The 16,951-nt window shown below is 42.9% G+C and overlaps 1 protein-coding gene across 3 annotated transcripts in view; it reads right to left on the bottom strand.

Moving 5' to 3' along the window:
• RAPGEF5 (Rap guanine nucleotide exchange factor 5) overlaps nucleotides 1-16,951 on the bottom strand; it is a 139,837-nt gene that overhangs the window by 52,524 nt on the left and 70,362 nt on the right. For all 3 annotated transcript variants that reach the window (XM_082193906.1, XM_082193908.1, XM_082193907.1), the window contains exons 10-11: nucleotides 6,201-6,319; nucleotides 5,748-5,836 (exon numbers count right to left, since the gene is read on the bottom strand). In XM_082193906.1, coding sequence (XP_082050032.1) covers nucleotides 5,748-5,836; nucleotides 6,201-6,319 — 208 coding nt within the window. The remainder of the gene's footprint in view (nucleotides 1-5,747; nucleotides 5,837-6,200; nucleotides 6,320-16,951) is intronic.

Below are 16,951 nucleotides of genomic sequence, written 5' to 3'. Positions count from 1 at the left end.
GACCTTGAAGGTTTTCGCCACTACTGCCTACATGTACCATGGTCATGGCAAGCTGTTTCTGCCACTGCTGCTTCTGCCTCCTAGCAGGCAGTCTCAGATTATTTGCATTCACTATGACTCATTGCCGTACTTTGAATTGTCCTGAATACCACCATTTGGTAGCCAAGCTCAAAAACAAAAGTCCTGTTGGGATGCATTTTGGCTTGTCTGCTGATGAAACTGAGTCTGTAATGATTGATAATATTGCCATTTATCCGTTTTAGACCCCTAAGTAGTAGCAGTTGCCAGGGCATTGTCCTGTTCACCTCTGTATAGTTCCATCCTTATTTCAGAGATTGTGGTAGATTGCAATGTTTAGCTGGTGATAACATTGCCATTTAGCTGGTGATATTGTGAGGTTTAGCTGCTGATAACATTGCAGTGTTTAGCTGGTGAGTTATCGCGATGTTGAAAACCAGATATTGCTTAGCCCACATACTGTGATTTGCGCTATATTGCCACCTCAAACATTATGAAACAATTATCACAATGCGAACTTCAAAACGGTTTTGGACGATATATTGATATATTGCCCAGCCCTACTGTGGACATACTGCTTTGCTGTTAGGAAACAGGCATCGAAAGAAAATGTGGACAGAATATATGAAAATAAAAGAACTTCCCCATATTACTGTGTGCAAATGATCCAAAAGGAAAAGCAACAGAATATATAATAATTATGTGCAATCACAACATTAGGAGGACGTAGCTATCAACAGCTGAATATTCAGCAGTGGCTGACAGCCTGCAATCTCTGTGCCTCAAAACCCACACGAGGATTTTGGAGAGAAACAGAGGTTTTCAGATTAGATTAAAGGGCTATGAATATGGAACAGGTGATGTCTTGAAAATTGGTTATTGTAATTAATCCTTTTTTGTTATGGACATTCATGACTTCACTGCAGTTGGGTATACTGTGCCGTCCTTGATCCCAGTATACAATGCAGCCATCCACCCACATTCATGCATTGCAGCTTTTGATCTCTGGCATCTCCACTAGCAAGGCTGGAACAGACCTTTGCCAGAGACAGTTGCTGGCAGAGAAGTCAATACTAGGTTAAAATGGCCTGCTGACTTGCCTCTAAATAAAGTGATTCCTTGCTGCTTTGTATTTCAGGTACTTTGAGGGTCTATAAACCAAAGAGCACATAGGTTGATTTTGACTGAACATAAAGAAGACAAATTTGAAAAAGAAAGAAAAGATTTTGCTACCCTCCCTTTTTTTCAAGAACAGAAAACTTCGCACTCAGCATAATGAGGAATGGGGTGGGGGACGGGACCAGAACAATGAATGAAACTGCCAGGAAGCAAAGTTGATAATTTTAGACGACAGGCACAAACCTTGATTTTAGAAGCTGCAAAGAATATAATATAAAAATGGGTGTACTTATATATGCTTGTGACAGTCAAATCAAGTGACTGAGCGGTGTTCTCAGCTTACAAAAGCCTATGTCCCACATCTTTGCTGAACCACAAAAACATCTATGCAGCAAAGCAGAAGAAAGAAATGGACTTTAAGTGCTTTGTCAGACACTGCACATTGGTATGGGGGAGAGACTGAGAGGGATCCTCCTATGAAGGTATCATAGATATTGCTGGAAGGAACCTTGGAGGTCATCTGGTCCAAACTTTGCTCAATGCAGCATCCCTGACAGATGGCTGTCTAGCCTCTGCTTACAATATCTTCAGCAAACAAGAGCCCAACACTTCCCAAGGCAGTCTGTTCTACTGTGAAATATCTGCTTACTATTAAGATGTTTCTCCTAACGTTCTGTTGAAATCTGTTTCCTTGCAATTCCCACCCGTTGGTACAAATTGTGCTCTCTGGAGCAATGGAGAACAATCTTCAGTAAAACAGACCTTCAGATATTTGAAGAGCCCTATCCTGTCCCTCCCCCCCCCATAAAATTTGCTCATCCAGAGCAAAACAAGCAAATATTAGTCATGGGAATTGGGTTTCCAGATCTCCTCACCATCCTGGTCACTCTTCTCTGCACATACAAAAAAGATTCCTGCATTGTAAAGGGGTTTGGACTTGATGACCCTCTTCCAACTCTGCAATTCTATGGTTCTACTCCAGTTTGTCAATATCCTCCTTAAAATGTGTCTTGCAGAACTGGACACAATATTCAAGATGCAATGCTGAACAGAAGAGAAGTATTACTTCGTGATCTGGACCCCGTGCTTCTGTTAACGCTAGATTGCATTAGCCTTTTAAATCAGCAACATCACAATGCTGGCTCATGTACGGCTAAGACCAATTTACTGCACCAAAGCCAGGTCTCCCGCATCCTGGACCTGGACCGTGTGTGTGTGTGTGCGCGCGCGCACGCACGCACGCACGCACACGCACACTTAAAACACAAGACTTTACTTTCCCCCTGAGAAATTTCATCTTGCTCATTTTTGCCTAGCATTGCAGCCTGTCAATATCATTTTGAACCTTGATTCTGTCTCCTACAATGCTAGCTATATTTCCCAGTTTCTTGTCCACTGAAGATTTGATAAACATTCCCTCTACGTCCTCGGATGTCATTTATAAAAATGTTAAACAGCACAGGACATAGGGCAGAGCCCTGTGGCACTCTGCTTGCTTTTATTTTTTGGCTTTTGCCATTTGTTTCTTAATGTCTACAGCAGCTTCTGCATACGTTTTGTTTACTCCCATATATCCACATCCTGGAGAGAGGGTCATGGTTCAACAGCAGAGCACAAGCTTCAGCTGCAGAAGGCACCAGACTCAACCCCTGAGGTTTAACTACAAATGTCACGTGCCAGGCTGGGAATAATAGCTTTTGCCCGAAAAACTGGAGAGCCACTGCCAGTCTGAGTAGCTGATATTAGTCCAAACAGGCCAATTGTTGGATTCAATATATGACAGTTTCATATGTATCTCATTTAAGAATGTGCCACGAAGTGTCTGGACATGACCATAAGGATGCACAGATTCAGAGCTTAAATGAAACTTTGCAGATGTGCATACAAGCAAATGTTGATTCAAACCTTGTGCACAAACGGCCAAAAGTTCTCACTAAGGCCAACAAGTAGCACAGCTCTGGCTTCAGCTTACTGAAAACAGCATGTGCTAGTTTTGAAATAGCATGTGCTGGTTTTGAGCACGCTCACTTGAAGCCAATCATGGCAAACTTCAAGGTGAGGAGGATAATGAGAGAATGAATTGGAATGTTGCCAGAATATTGCCTGGCTACCAGCCAGATTCAGACGACAGCTAGAAAAGCTCATGGATTGCAGTGGCTCAGAGGGACTGTTAGGTGAGAAAGTGTTCTACAGAATGACTGATCTGGTGCCCTACCCAATCCAATCTTGCAGCACAAGCAAAACGTGAGCACAGGAACAGGCACAAGGCTGGCAGTTCAGAAGAAGCTAGGGGTAGCAACAGTCAACGCTGAACTGGTTGAGGGCAAGCACAGAAATGTCCAAAACGCCCAGCCAGAGGTTGCCTCCAGTCCGTCAGGTAACTATTTAGATCTATCAGCCTGACTAAGCCAGGGGAATCCTGATTAAGTCAAGTCCTGCACAGGACTTTGGGAGGGACCTATATTTACTGAGAAGCTTTATGGAATCGATCCTCAACATCAAGCAGCAAAAGGGACTGCAGTGAACAGCTGATGAGAGATGCTGCTCTGCTACCAGAATGTGCGCCCTGCAGTTGTTCATATGCCTAGTTGTTTTGTCTACATCCACAATGTAATATCGGAAAATATATCTCAAATCAATTTCTTCAGCCACTTCTTTCAGCTTAACAGATATATATATATATCATTTATAGTTCATTTATTGTACTTAGAAACGCACCCTGCTACATGGAAATGACTGACAACGTCAGCTTTCAAGGGGTGTGATAAGGGTGGAAGGATGTAGAGGGGAATCAGCCAACCACAAAATATATTATCATCTCAGCCAGCCGTCCTCAAATGGCCATTTTTCACCTATAGAACAATAAAACATTAATGAGCAGCTGGGTTTAAGTTTGAGAAACGAGGAGGCGAAAATGGAACGTAACAATGAGCTGTTGAACAGTTAAATGTTATCTGGGGGCACTCTTTTTAGAAACTAAAAGCATCTAACAATAATGCACTACATTCCCAGGGAGTCTATCCTCGTTCAGGAGGAGTCCAAAGATGTATAAATAAAGCTGACAGCAATCTACGGGAAGAGGTTAACCAATTGCTCCGAACCAAAATGCACAGGGAACCAGAAGGGATTCCCCTTGCCCCACGGGATCTATGCAAGCTAGCCAAGAACCACCTCTATTATATAGCCTATGATTTGGCACCAGTAAAATTGCAAACAACATTATTATGATGATTATACCTGAGGAAGCACAGCAATCAGACAGCGGTGCTTTCTCTGCACAAAATATTAATCTCTGGCCACAGAGAAGCAGCTCAGTGGACAGCACAATAAATCACACACTTGGTTTTTCTTTTGGTTTATTCTGTAGTAAAACCACATTGTGCAGTTAAGCACAAATGCTTCATCCCTGACAATATTCCACTGATTTGTGGACAGAGAACCTGGCTCAAGAGTGCTGTAGGAATTCACAGATGTTATTTATGCTTTAATCCTTTTAATCCTTGTAAATGTGTTTATTTTTAGTAATCTCATTTGGAAAAGAGCACTAAGAATGTGCACTGAAGCTCCATTGAGAACAATAAGAAAAAGCAAACCCTGGGACCAACTCCATTTCCAGCCTACTACAATTCAGTCCTTCTGCAATTATACTGAAAACTCTGAAGGATAACCACAAGGCTGCTTTAATTAAAACTGTAAATAAATTGCAGGTGATCCTGATAAACTACCAAAGGAGCTTCAGTGACACCAACGTGTGCATTAAAGTCGGGAGATCAAGCTGAAAAATAACCTGCACGTCAAGCAGTCTGATCAATATAATAATTGCTTCAGGCTGGAACAAAATTACAATTCCTGGTTAAAGACAGATAAGTACTACAGCAGGTGACATTGCTGCATATCGTGTCATGAAGCGAAGTCTACAAGACACCTCAGAATGCTCTGTCAAAGCACTACAAGGATGGTAAACATCTGAATTTATAAGAAAACGTACTGAAACACAAAATGCACAATAAAGACACCTGATCAATAAAGCAATAGCTTCAGTTTACATAGATTCATGGTACAGGAGAAGAGTAATTAGTATTGCATTTTGTACACGACAGCATTGCTATGGGTGCAATAGGTAAGCTATTAATTCAAAGAAGTTGGTATTAAACAAGTAGCTGCTGAGTACATTACAAAAATAACTGTGGACGTATCTGCCTAGCAGCTATAAACCTCAGTTTACTACCTCATGCGTGTCACCTCCTGCATAACACACACCCTTCTTTCAGTTCCTTGCATTTGATATATCAAGATGCAAATGAGCTACTGAAAAGGATAAAGGGGAGGGGGCAATCATTTCTTAAAAGTAACTTTCTTTCCCAGGTTTGATCTCCTTTTGCCCAAACCTGATGACACACTAGCTTAAAATGATCAAATATAAATTTAAACACAATGCACATGAAACAGTAACATCTTACGTACTGTAAATTATAATCACTTGAAGTGAAAATGCTGGCAGGGAAACATCATACTGAATACTTGCACATGGCTGATGAACTATGTGTGCCAGCAGCATCAGAGGGTGCAGACAGCTGCTTTTCAGTAGACGGTACAGGGTTGCAGTTTACCTGTTTCTTTGTCCTGCACTTCCTCCAGGTGTAAGTCGTTCAGGAGGTGCTCCAAAATCTTTTCTGGTGTCCCGGATACCACCACGTATCTGTCAGAAAGCAGAGAGTCCACAGAGTCATCCTCTGTTGAGGACTGCGAGCGGCTGCTCCATTCATCCTCCTCATCTTCCTCGTCAATGTATTTAAAATAAGGCACATCAAATGTGGGCAGAGGCAGCTCCCTGCCTAGAGACAGAGCAGAATCCTTCCTCTCTATGTGCGGGTCAAAGATCCTCAGCCTGGAACTTCCCATACTGCAGGGCAAAAACAACAAAGGTATTCCCCCTACATACTGCTCTGTCTTTCCCCTTCAGTTCTGCTGCCAGCAACCGAGTTCATCTGGCTGCTGAGGGGAGCTCTGCAGTCAGCTTGTGAGCGCGGCTGTGTCTGAGCACCCAAGGAAAAAACTCTTACCTCCAATCACTCTCGGCACTCCCTGATGTGGGGGCTGGGCTATGTGACGACACTTTCCTAAGCACCAGCACATCTTGGTCCAGTTCCTTCACTTGAATAGTAGTCACTTCATCATCCAGCTTTAATTTGGAGAGGGGCACAAATGACAAAGAGAGAGAGAAATGAGTGAAATCTCCAGGGACTGACAAAAGGAAGGTGGGCGAAGCCTTGATTAGAGCTACATTTTCTCTCTCTCCCTCTCTCTCTCTCTCTCTCTCTCAGTGCCGCGGTTTGCAGCAGTCACTGCCCTTGATTTACATTCTGAAAATTCACAATGCACCAGAATTTTAGCAGAGCTCCCCTTTCCCAGAGGCACAGAGAGTGTACGTCTATGCTTTAACTGCAAAATACAATATTCAAGCGCATAAATGAAGCGGGTGGTTAATAACAAGAAAGGAATTTTAGTATCTTTACCAGTTTCCAGTTTGTTTCAATGGGCTGCTGTTCACTGTTACTGAGCATTTCCGCTTAATGCATGTTATGTTTTACTGATGTGGCCAACGACTAAACAAATAAAATTAAACTGTCAAGGCAGTTTACAGTCATAAAAAACATACTTTACAGCATTTCAACAAGGGTGCAGCTGCTACAGAGACAAAATATACAGTCTGATGAAGCTACTTTCATTCTTTGGGACAGAAAATGAAGCCAGTCGGAAATCCCCCCCCCCCACGATATTGTTTCCTGCACTTAAAACTCACAACTTCAATAATTAACTTTTGGAAACAAAAACTTCTAAAGGTTTTGGACAAGATGTGCAAACAGATGACCATGATCCTATGCAAAGCTATATCTGGGTTTCACAGATGACCCTGATGACTTTTTCCACCCTAGGTCCTCTAAATGTGAAGGTTTGAGCATGACTATTGCTGCATATATAGCATATTTACACAAAATGGGTGATGATACAGCGCCGAATAAGGCTTTGGTATTGACTGAATAGTCTATAAAGAAACATATTGATGGATGAAAGGCTCCCATTAGTTCCTTCCGAGAGCTTCCGAGAAACCCCCCAGTGTAGCAAGAGGCTCAGCAAAAGCCATAGTCTAATTATATTTTAATTAAGTCCAATGTTAACAGTAATGTGGCTTACAGTGATACTGTTTAATATGCAGGAATATTATTTGTACGTCCTGAAAGAATACAAACATTGGATAGTATCAAACTGGCATTCTAAAATTAAAATGGCCCTTTGCAAGAGAAGATTTATGTTAGATGGGGAACATTACAATGCAATGTCATTTGATGGTTAACCTTTTTCTTCTCCATTATATCTTAATGGCATGAAGGAATTCAGAAACTAATGAATAGTAGAATCATGCTCTGTTAGACACTGGAGGAACCTGCACACACAAAAATGGTCTTACCCCAAAGAGCTGTAAATTCAGGAACATCTTTTCTACTAATTTCTCTCTCCCTTACACACACACACACACACACACACACACACATTGCAATTATTAGATTTTTGCCATGTCAGACATACAGGTACCGAGGTAATTAACATAGGGTATTTGTTGAAAAATTCCCTGGGGACATTAGCTAGACATCATGTTGCAGGAATACTGAAGCATAATTGCACTTTCATTTCATGGTATATGCTTTTGTTGCCTACAATTTATAACACAGCCATAAAATAATGAGATAAGAGTAGACCATAACCTAAAAATTATTGCGTTAAAAAGAAGTCCCAGCACACAGATTTCAATTCATTTTTTAAAGTATTCAGATGCTCATAGGCACTGAACTATACCTGCAAAAATAGGCACTCAATAGCACTCCTCTCACATATAAGCTACTGCATCTCCAGTTAAAAACAAAAAACTATGTAAATAATGAAGATCATTTAAAATGATGGTTAACTTCATTTTTCACTACTGGAACTTCATTCTATGCCATTTTACTTCTCCATTTTATAAAAGCAAAGTAAATGAGTAAGGAATCCTGAGATTTCTATTGTTTTATTTATCTCTATGCACCACTTTGTGAGGGCTTGGTCTTGAAAAGCAACTAATAAATATTTGGAGCAAACAAACACTCAGTACTGGTTGGGATAGAAACCACCACATGCATGTATAAAGGTCCCACAGCTCCCACTTTTTGTCTTTTCAAAATTCCACTAATAGTTGGGTGTCCTCAGGTGGTATGACACAATTTTGTCAGAAGGAAAATATTGGCAACTCTCCCCTCTCAGGTTTGCCTGTGTGCACACATAAGTGATTGGCACTTGCTTCCTTTTATCAGGAAAAAAAAATCAAATTTTCTTCATGAGAGCCACCATAAACAATGGTCTCTTACCCAGTCTCTGGGTGGGCGGCAGTTGCGGCCCGTCACGGCATGCCTCAGCTCCACAGAGCAAAAGCTTCCCCACCATGTGGCCGGCAGTTGGGGAATTTCCCCCAGCCAGCGGCAAAGGAGGACGGAATAGCCCGCCATGCACTGGCTTTTAAATTGGCCAATCAGGTGGCTAGAGGACCAGGCTATGAAGGCTGGCTGCACCTGGCTTTTGGCAGTGGCCTCAGAGGGCCACCTAGGTAGACCACATCTTGAGGTGGTCCTATAATCCCAGGCATGACACTGTTTAAGTGTTAGCCCCCCAACTGGAAGCTGAGAATGAACATATACCCAATGCCTGAACCAAAGCCTACCTACAACTGTAATCAATAAAAGTTGCGGACAATTTTAAACCCCGGGATGTTGTCTTATGCAGTTTGGTACACCTTACATTGTCTAGTCCTTTGCTCCCTGGGGCGGGGGTCACTGCGAGTGGGGCCACAATTCAGCCAGAGTTCATGTTCAGGTCAATGGGAATGTTATGTGCATGAGTCAGCCAAAGTTAAGCACTAAGTGGGACTTAGGCTGGATCACGTCCAGTATAAATGTTGATGCCCCTAAATGAAATGAACTAACCAGGACCCTTTACAGAGCAAGTTTTAACGTGCAGGTCTCTTTTGATTAACTGGATATATGACTCAGTTATCTTGAAAAGCTTATTCAAGAATAAACTACAGCAGATACATGCTATTTATTCTGCTTACACTTGCCAGTTAGAATACTTTCCTTCCCTGTTATATAAAAGTATGCAGGACAGTTTCAGAGAAAATCTGACCCTGCCAATGTAAGTACCAGCAAAAACAAAAGAGAGATAAAAGACCGATTCAAATAACTGTGTTAACTAAATAAGGTATTCAAACTACACAAGTCTATACACTGACTTTCTGAATCATGCACAGTGACTTTAAAATACAAAAGGGAGCTCTTTGTATTAGGAGGCAGCGGAGCAAAATGTTTTGGTTTTTTTTGTTTTTTTAAAAAGGCTACAAGTTAAATCCATTAACAAAAGCAATACCTTTATTATAAGGCCATGCAAAGCAGGAAACTTGTTTTCACAGCTGCATCTGCTGAAACTGACACAGCAAAAATAGATAGTGCTGATGCATCTAACGCTTGTCTACTCTTCCACCTTCTCACAATCTGATGCTGGTACCAGGGCATGACCTTGAGTGATAAGGCAAAGGTACATTGGGGGGGACTAAACCAGCAGCTTTTGAAGGTACCAGTAGCACTGAGGGTTCCTTTCAAAAGGCAACATATTCAGAAGTCAGATGCTAGTGATCCTACATTTCTATTCATACATGTGGAATTAAACCTCTCTCTCTCTGGTTTTGTCATTCAGGCATAGTATTGGAAATGGCTTGAAAACTCTTTCATCCAACTCTGTGCGCTGTGGTAACAATCGAAAAATTGTGTGTGGGGGGGGGAGTTTCTTTAAGGACATCTGCATATAGTTCTATGTCAAATCTTCAAAATGCAATGGTTTCCAAAGGACAGTTTGCACATTTGGATGCAAGTAAGGTATTACGTGAGGGACGCGGATGGCGCTGTGAGTAAAACCTCAGTGCCTAGGACTTACTGATCGCAAGGTCGGCGGTTCGAATCCCTGCGGCAGGGTGAGCTCCCGTCGTTCGGTCCCAGCTCCTGCCCACCTAGCAGTTCGAAAGCACCCCTAAGTGCAAGTAGATAAACAGGTACCGCTCTGGCGGGAAGGTAAACGGCGTTTCCGTGTGCAGCGTTGGTGCTGGCTCACCAGATGCCGCTTAGTCACGCTGGCCACGTGACCCGGAAGTGTCTCTGGACAGCGCCGGCTCTCGGCCTCTTGAGCGAGATGAGCGCACAACCCTAGAGTCGGACACGACTGGCCCGTATGGGCAGGGGTACCTTTACCTTTATGGTATTACGTAGATGATATATATGCATGAATTAGTCATCTCTAAGAAGTCTTTGTAGCCTGTTCTGTAAACATATTAGAGTTTATGAAAGCTAAGAAGAATGAGTAGGAATAGTAGGCTAGAATGCAGCCTACTGCACCAGGGGAAAAGTCACATCAACCGTTCCACCCATTTTTGCCTTTGGCCCTGCTCACCACCAGCATGCAGTCCATGGAAGGTTTTCTACAAAGGAACGCAGCCCTCAAGCTGAAAAATATTATCCACCCTTGAAGTACAGGCAACATAATGTGGGACATACCCAAGCAATATATGTATCTGTATTGTAATAGAGAACATGAAGCCTCCTTTGTCTGGAGTTCTCTGAACCCCTTAAGTGTCCAGGTAGGCATTCTGGACATCCAAACCCAGAGTGTCACCATTAAGGCCATACTAGGTAGTCATGCAATTATGACTTCAGGAATAGATATATCGTATTTACTAATCTAGGTCAAACACATTTAAATCAATGGAACAATTCACAACTTACTTGTTTAATTTGAACACTGCCCTTCATCCGAAGATCACAGGGCAGTTCACAACATAAAAATACAAAATTGGGTTGTACTCAGTGAAGTTGTCCTGTTGGTGCAATGACTTTCACTTGTGCAACAGAAGTTCCACTACACCTGCTCTCTACCGCACCCCCCACAAAATCTGTGCTGGAGGGTCAGGGAAACTCCCAGAACAGATTTGGGGGACACCCAGGGAGAGGAGCAGGAAGAGAAGTCCTTGCACTGATGCAACACCTTTGTTGGCTACAACTCATTATCTTAAGGTGCTTCATTTTGCTTTATTCTAAAAGAGAAGTATCTGAGAAAGCTGTTGACAAAAAAATTCACTCAGTCAGTATTATATTTTTTTAGTATTTCTTTACTGCTTATTTTGACCCTACAAAATTTTAAATGTGTGTGCATGCAAATAATTCAACAATTATGGAAGGGCAGGTGTGTACAGAATGTAGACAATTTATATAGAGCATCTCTTCAAACAGCGCTCCCATCATTAGCATAGTATAAATTAACATCAGATGAAGCAGGCTCTAGCCTTAAAAAGTCACAATAAATTAAATTCTTTAAGATGCCACAAAGCCCACCCATTTTTATGCTATTTTACTGTTACAAATGCAGCTATTAAGATGGCACAAAACTCCCTCCCAATTTTGCTAAAATAAATGCAGCTATTTAGAATTTGCCATTTTGAAAAACGCTGAAGTAGAAGTTCATCTGTTTCATAAGGAAACGTACGTGTGTGTGTGCACGCGCGCACGCACACATGCGCCTGGCTTGATCACAGAGAGCACCTTTGAGCACTTTAGCAAACCAGAAGGTCTACTCTAGTGTAGAAAGGGTTGAAAAAGACTGCTGTGGCTTGTTGCTTATTCTTGCTACATATTCTTGCTATGGTTTGTCGCTGAGAAAAAAGCACACCAAGAACTCTGGCCAGAGTTCTTGTTGCACTTTTTTCTTGGCATATTTAATAACAAGAACTCCAACTTACTTATGGTTTGTCGCTGGGCTAGGAGAGTTACGGTATATCTGAACCAGGCTACTAAGTCTCCAATGCTCTTCCTCCCAAGGAAACTAAACCATGTAGTGCAGCTTCTGAAATGTTATGCCACAAGTAGGAACATTCACAAAAGCACTCCTGATTAAATGCTTTCGTGAGCAAGACTTCGGGGAGTGGAGCCATACCCCTACTTGCTGTGAACAGGATCTCGACCTCCTTCTCCTTCTCCTCCTTCTACTTCAGCTTCTTCTTCGTTGTCTTCTTTGTCTCCTCCTCCTCCTCCTCCCCTTCCCCAAGACCCCTGAAACTTATCCACGCACAAGGAGAAGGTGGCAATGGGCACTTCCCAGGGTCCTAGAAGAACGTCTTCTCTTGCCATGGACAGGAACTACCCATAATTCCACGGGGGGGGGGCTTACACTCTGAATATCATTTCCACTACAGAAAAAACCCTCCATAGAGGCACGATAAGCACCCCCATCTCTGTTGCTGCCTTCCCCCATCCTGCCTGAAGTCATTTAATGCTAAGTTTAATGCTTAGGTTAAGTGAAATTGCTGTTCCGTGACAGAGACATACACCTGTACAGTGAAAAGCCCTCATCCTACCTTTAGAAAATGCAGCCATCATGAAATATCAACATTTATCAAAATATGCCGAGACAAGAAAATCCTTTTTATCTGAAATAAATCAGAACTGCTCTGCTGTCAATATTTTCTTAAACACAAGATCAAGTGAAATAATGCATGCACAAAGCACTTCTTTTAAATAATAATAATAATAATGCTGATGCTGTCATTTTGGCAGCAACTTTATTATAAAGACATAATTAGTAAAAATCCTTTCAAATGGAACAAGGGGTGGGGAGGTGGATACCCGCCATACTAATTTGCAAGTATACTAAAACTATACTATTTAAGAAGAAAATACATCCAGTGTTTCTCCCACTACCTACTGCTGCAATGTACCTATTCAATCTGGGGTTGTAACTGAGGTAAGGTGGGCAAGGAAAATCTAAGAGGCAGGGAGTATGAATTCAGATTATTTTTTAAATTATATTCCCAAACTAGTGGACAACAATTACCGTATTTTTCGCCCTATAGGACGCACTTTTCCCCCTCCAAAAATGAAGGGGAAATGTGTGTGCGTCCTATGGGGCACACCAACCCCTCTCACTCTCCAGGCTTCAGGAAGTTCTGCGCAACCCTTGGGAGACCAGCGTGCCGGTCTCCCAAGGGTTGCGCAGAGCTGTCTGCATGCCGAAGCCTGGGGCGCGCTGAAGAGCATACCTTGAGCTTCATGCAGCTCTCCGCAACCCTAGGGAGACCGGCGCGACTTCCCGCCGGGCTCCCTAGGCTTGCGGATAGCAGCCTGTTCTGTGGTCTGGGGTAGCTCGGGCTTCCTGGGGGGAAAAATAAATGTTTTTCTTTATCCCCCCCCCAAAAAAAAAATTAGGTGCGCCCTATGGGGCAAAAAATACGGTACCTGAAAGTAAAACAATGTTTAAGACGCCTCAAGTTCACCTCTTTTCACATAAGACTATACAAAGAGGCTTTATTTAAGAAAGTGAAAGTAAGAGGAATCGAAATGATCCTTTTAGCAGCAATTTATCTAGGCCGGAAATTCCCACACTTGCTCCAGCTATATCCGTTTATTGCTTTTCTATGTAAACGCATGCACGGGTCATAAAACTAAAGCAGGGTGGCTAAGGGATTGAGATACAACTCATGGCCCTTCCTATGACTGACTAGGTGACCACTTTCTCTCAAGCTGTTTTCCCTCCCATCTGCAAAACGGAGACAAAAACCGATTAACATTTTTTGCTTACTTCAACCTTACAGGGCCATTGTAAAAAATACAGTTAGATAATGCATACAAAGGGCTCTGAACACCCTAAAGTGTAAATAAAGCAATCCTGACACTGCATTACAAGCTTTTTTGTTGCTGGACGAAGACCTTCTTATTTGCACAGGCAATTTTAAGATCGCCAATTATTTGGGGGATTTTGCATTCCCCCCCCCAGATTTTTATGTTGTTGCATTTTAAACAGCATTTGTATGTTCTGTGAATTGCATTTTCTTCTCTCTTTTATACACCATCCTAGAATCATTCGATGAAGGACATCTAAGGAATGTTTCTAAAATAAATAAACAATTGTGCCTTGAGCACTTTCCCTCAAGGTGATAGGCAGTAAGCAGTTTTTGTGTCTATTTTTCTGTGACTATTGGAGAGTCATTTCCATGTCTTCTTGTGGCCTAATTATCAATGTTTGATAAAGGCTGATCAAAGGCAAGTCAGGTCCAAACTACACCAGACATAGGGAGATCCCTGGCTAAGGCTGAATCTCATAGCCCCCCCCCCCCAATTTAGGAACCCAATTCTGTGGGTTAAACCACAGAGCCTAGGACTTGCCGATCAGAAGGTCAGCGGTTCGAATCCCTGGGACGGGGTGAGCTCCCGTTGCTCGGTCCCTGCTCCTGTCAACCTAGCAGTTCGAAAGCACGTCAGAGTGCAAGTAGATAAATAGGTACTGCTCCTGCGGGAAGGTAAACGGCGTTTCCGTGCGCTGCTCTGGTTCGCCAGAAGCGGCTTAGTCATGCTGGCCACATAACCCGGAAGCTGTACGCCGGCTACCTCAGCCAATAAAGCTAGATGAGCACTGCAACCCCAGAGTCGGTCACGACTGGACCTAATGGTCAGGGTTCCCTTTACCCTTTACCTATGCATTTGGGGATGGGAGAGAAACCGGATCAGGACTGTGCTTCTGGTAAAGGGGTTACTCCATCACCGATCCATCACAATTCCTGTTTTGTATGGCTTCCCCTGCCTCAGCTCCACACTCTTCTCTGTTTGCAGATCTGATCAGCCTCTGGTCTGTCTCCTCAGACCTCTGCTGTTCTTCCCGAGGCACAAAAACCAAAAGAGATCCAGACCCACAGTTACGCAATGCAATGTCACATGGCTAGGAACTGCATTATGTAAGCAGCAAGACCCAAAAAGATTTAAATAGAAGTCTCATCAACTTCAAACTAACTTACGTCTACACACACGCACTTACAGTGACACCTGAGGCACATGGGGTACGTGTTAATCCTTTGGGAATTACCCACCACCTGGACTTTGCTTTTCATCGGTCTGCAGGGCAATGAGTCATTTTTCATAATAAAGTGCTTAGCAAACAAGTGCATCAGCAGCTGGCCCAAGCTTAAATAAATTCTAAAAATGAAAATAATGCTGTTGCCTAAGTATCCTTGCTTGCTCACAGCAAATTCCAAGATCAACCCCAGGACATTGTCTTCTGAATGAAAAGATACTACAACAATATCTCTCAGAGGTTATAAAAATACTTCCAAAAGTAAGTTCGCCTAACATAAACACGCAAATACTTTAATAACTTGGAGGCAAGTTACAGTGTGGATGGTTCCTTTGCTGAAGAAAGGGGCATTCTTACCGCTTATCAAGTCAATGAGCCATGCCTTGCTCTGGGAGGTGGCAACAACCACTGCTAAGATGCATTCTCCCCCCCCCCCATCATTTTAACAGTGGTTTCAGTGGGAACCCCTTCCAGGGGTGGGGGGGAGCCTTCAAACAGCCCATAGCTGTCAACTTACAGATTTGAAAATAAGGGACTGGCAGCCAAAATAAGAGATTTTCCGGGCACAGGTATGTTCAACTTTTGAGCCCCTCCGAACTAAAAGCAGAAAGCCCAGCCAGCAATCAAACGAAGCCTCAAGCTTCAAGGAAAACCACTGTCACCTCTCCGCTGAGAAGCACTGAGCAAAGGAGAGTTCCCAGGCAACGCAGCCGATTTGATCAGCACAAGGCATGCAAGCTCCACCCCCCAGTCATTCTTAGACTTCTTATTGGGTGAGCAACGCAGCCAAGCAACACAGTTGGAGCCTCCCTCCTCCCTGGCCAGCAGGGAGGGAGGGAGAGGAGCGGCTTCCTTTGAAACCCGGGAAATTTAAGGGACACCATCAATAAGGGACAGCAGTGGGACATGGCGCTGGGATAAGGGACTGTCCCGCCAAATAAGGGATGCTTGACAGCTATGAAACAGCCCTTCTACCTATGTCACAAGAGCCAATCCCTTAAACTGCTGCAACTCAGGCTCTGTTTGTAATGCTGCACTGTACATCCCTGAGCAGGAAGCAAGGAATATGTACAGACCTGCCCCGCTCTTTGAACCTCCGGTTTTATTCATTGAATAAATAAAGAAGAAAAATCAGGCCCGCACTGCTCTTTGAACCTCCTGCTTATTTCTTGAGTAAATAAAGAACGAAAACATCAGCAATACCCAGCCGAAGGAAGCATCCTTAGTATCCAGCAATACCTTAGGGGGTTTGGAAACCTTTTCCAAAATACTATGACATCTTTACATGGCATTTAAAAACTATTATGGTTTTCAAAGGATAGAGATGCATACTTTTTTTTTTACTCTGGCTTCTTGATTTATTTTCTCTCCAGTCAAGAGTGTACCAGGTATGAGTGGATAAGCTCAAGTACTAGAGACTCTCAAACCTTGTACTCTGACTGGAGCAGAAATAACATCTAGACTCTTAGATGCAGGAAAATGGTGTTCTGTTTCTCTAATACTCTTAAGTGCCAAACTACTGTAGCGTATCACTGAAAAATTATGTGAACTTTCTTTCTTTTATTGTTTTACCATGTTAACTTGGCACAGGGAGGGGATGGATGGATTAGGAACATGGTGCATGGGCAAGGAGGGTATAACTCTTTCGTTCCCTGAGACAGTATGGATGGAAATCACTCACTCTGTCTCACGCTCTCGCACAGCTAGTATTAGCCACAGGCAGGAAGGTCACATTACGGCAGCAGGATCCATGGAGCGGCTTTTCTATCTACAGCCAAGGCAATATCCCAACCCAGTGCAAACGGGCCAGTGTAAGGTACCTTTTGAGAGATGTTGGTGAAGAAAG

Source organism: Podarcis vaucheri (assembly GCF_965113315.1).
Source record: "Podarcis vaucheri genome assembly, chromosome: 12".
Classification (NCBI taxonomy): domain Eukaryota; kingdom Metazoa; phylum Chordata; class Lepidosauria; order Squamata; family Lacertidae; genus Podarcis; species Podarcis vaucheri.
This window is presented reverse-complemented; position numbering and strand designations above follow the sequence as displayed.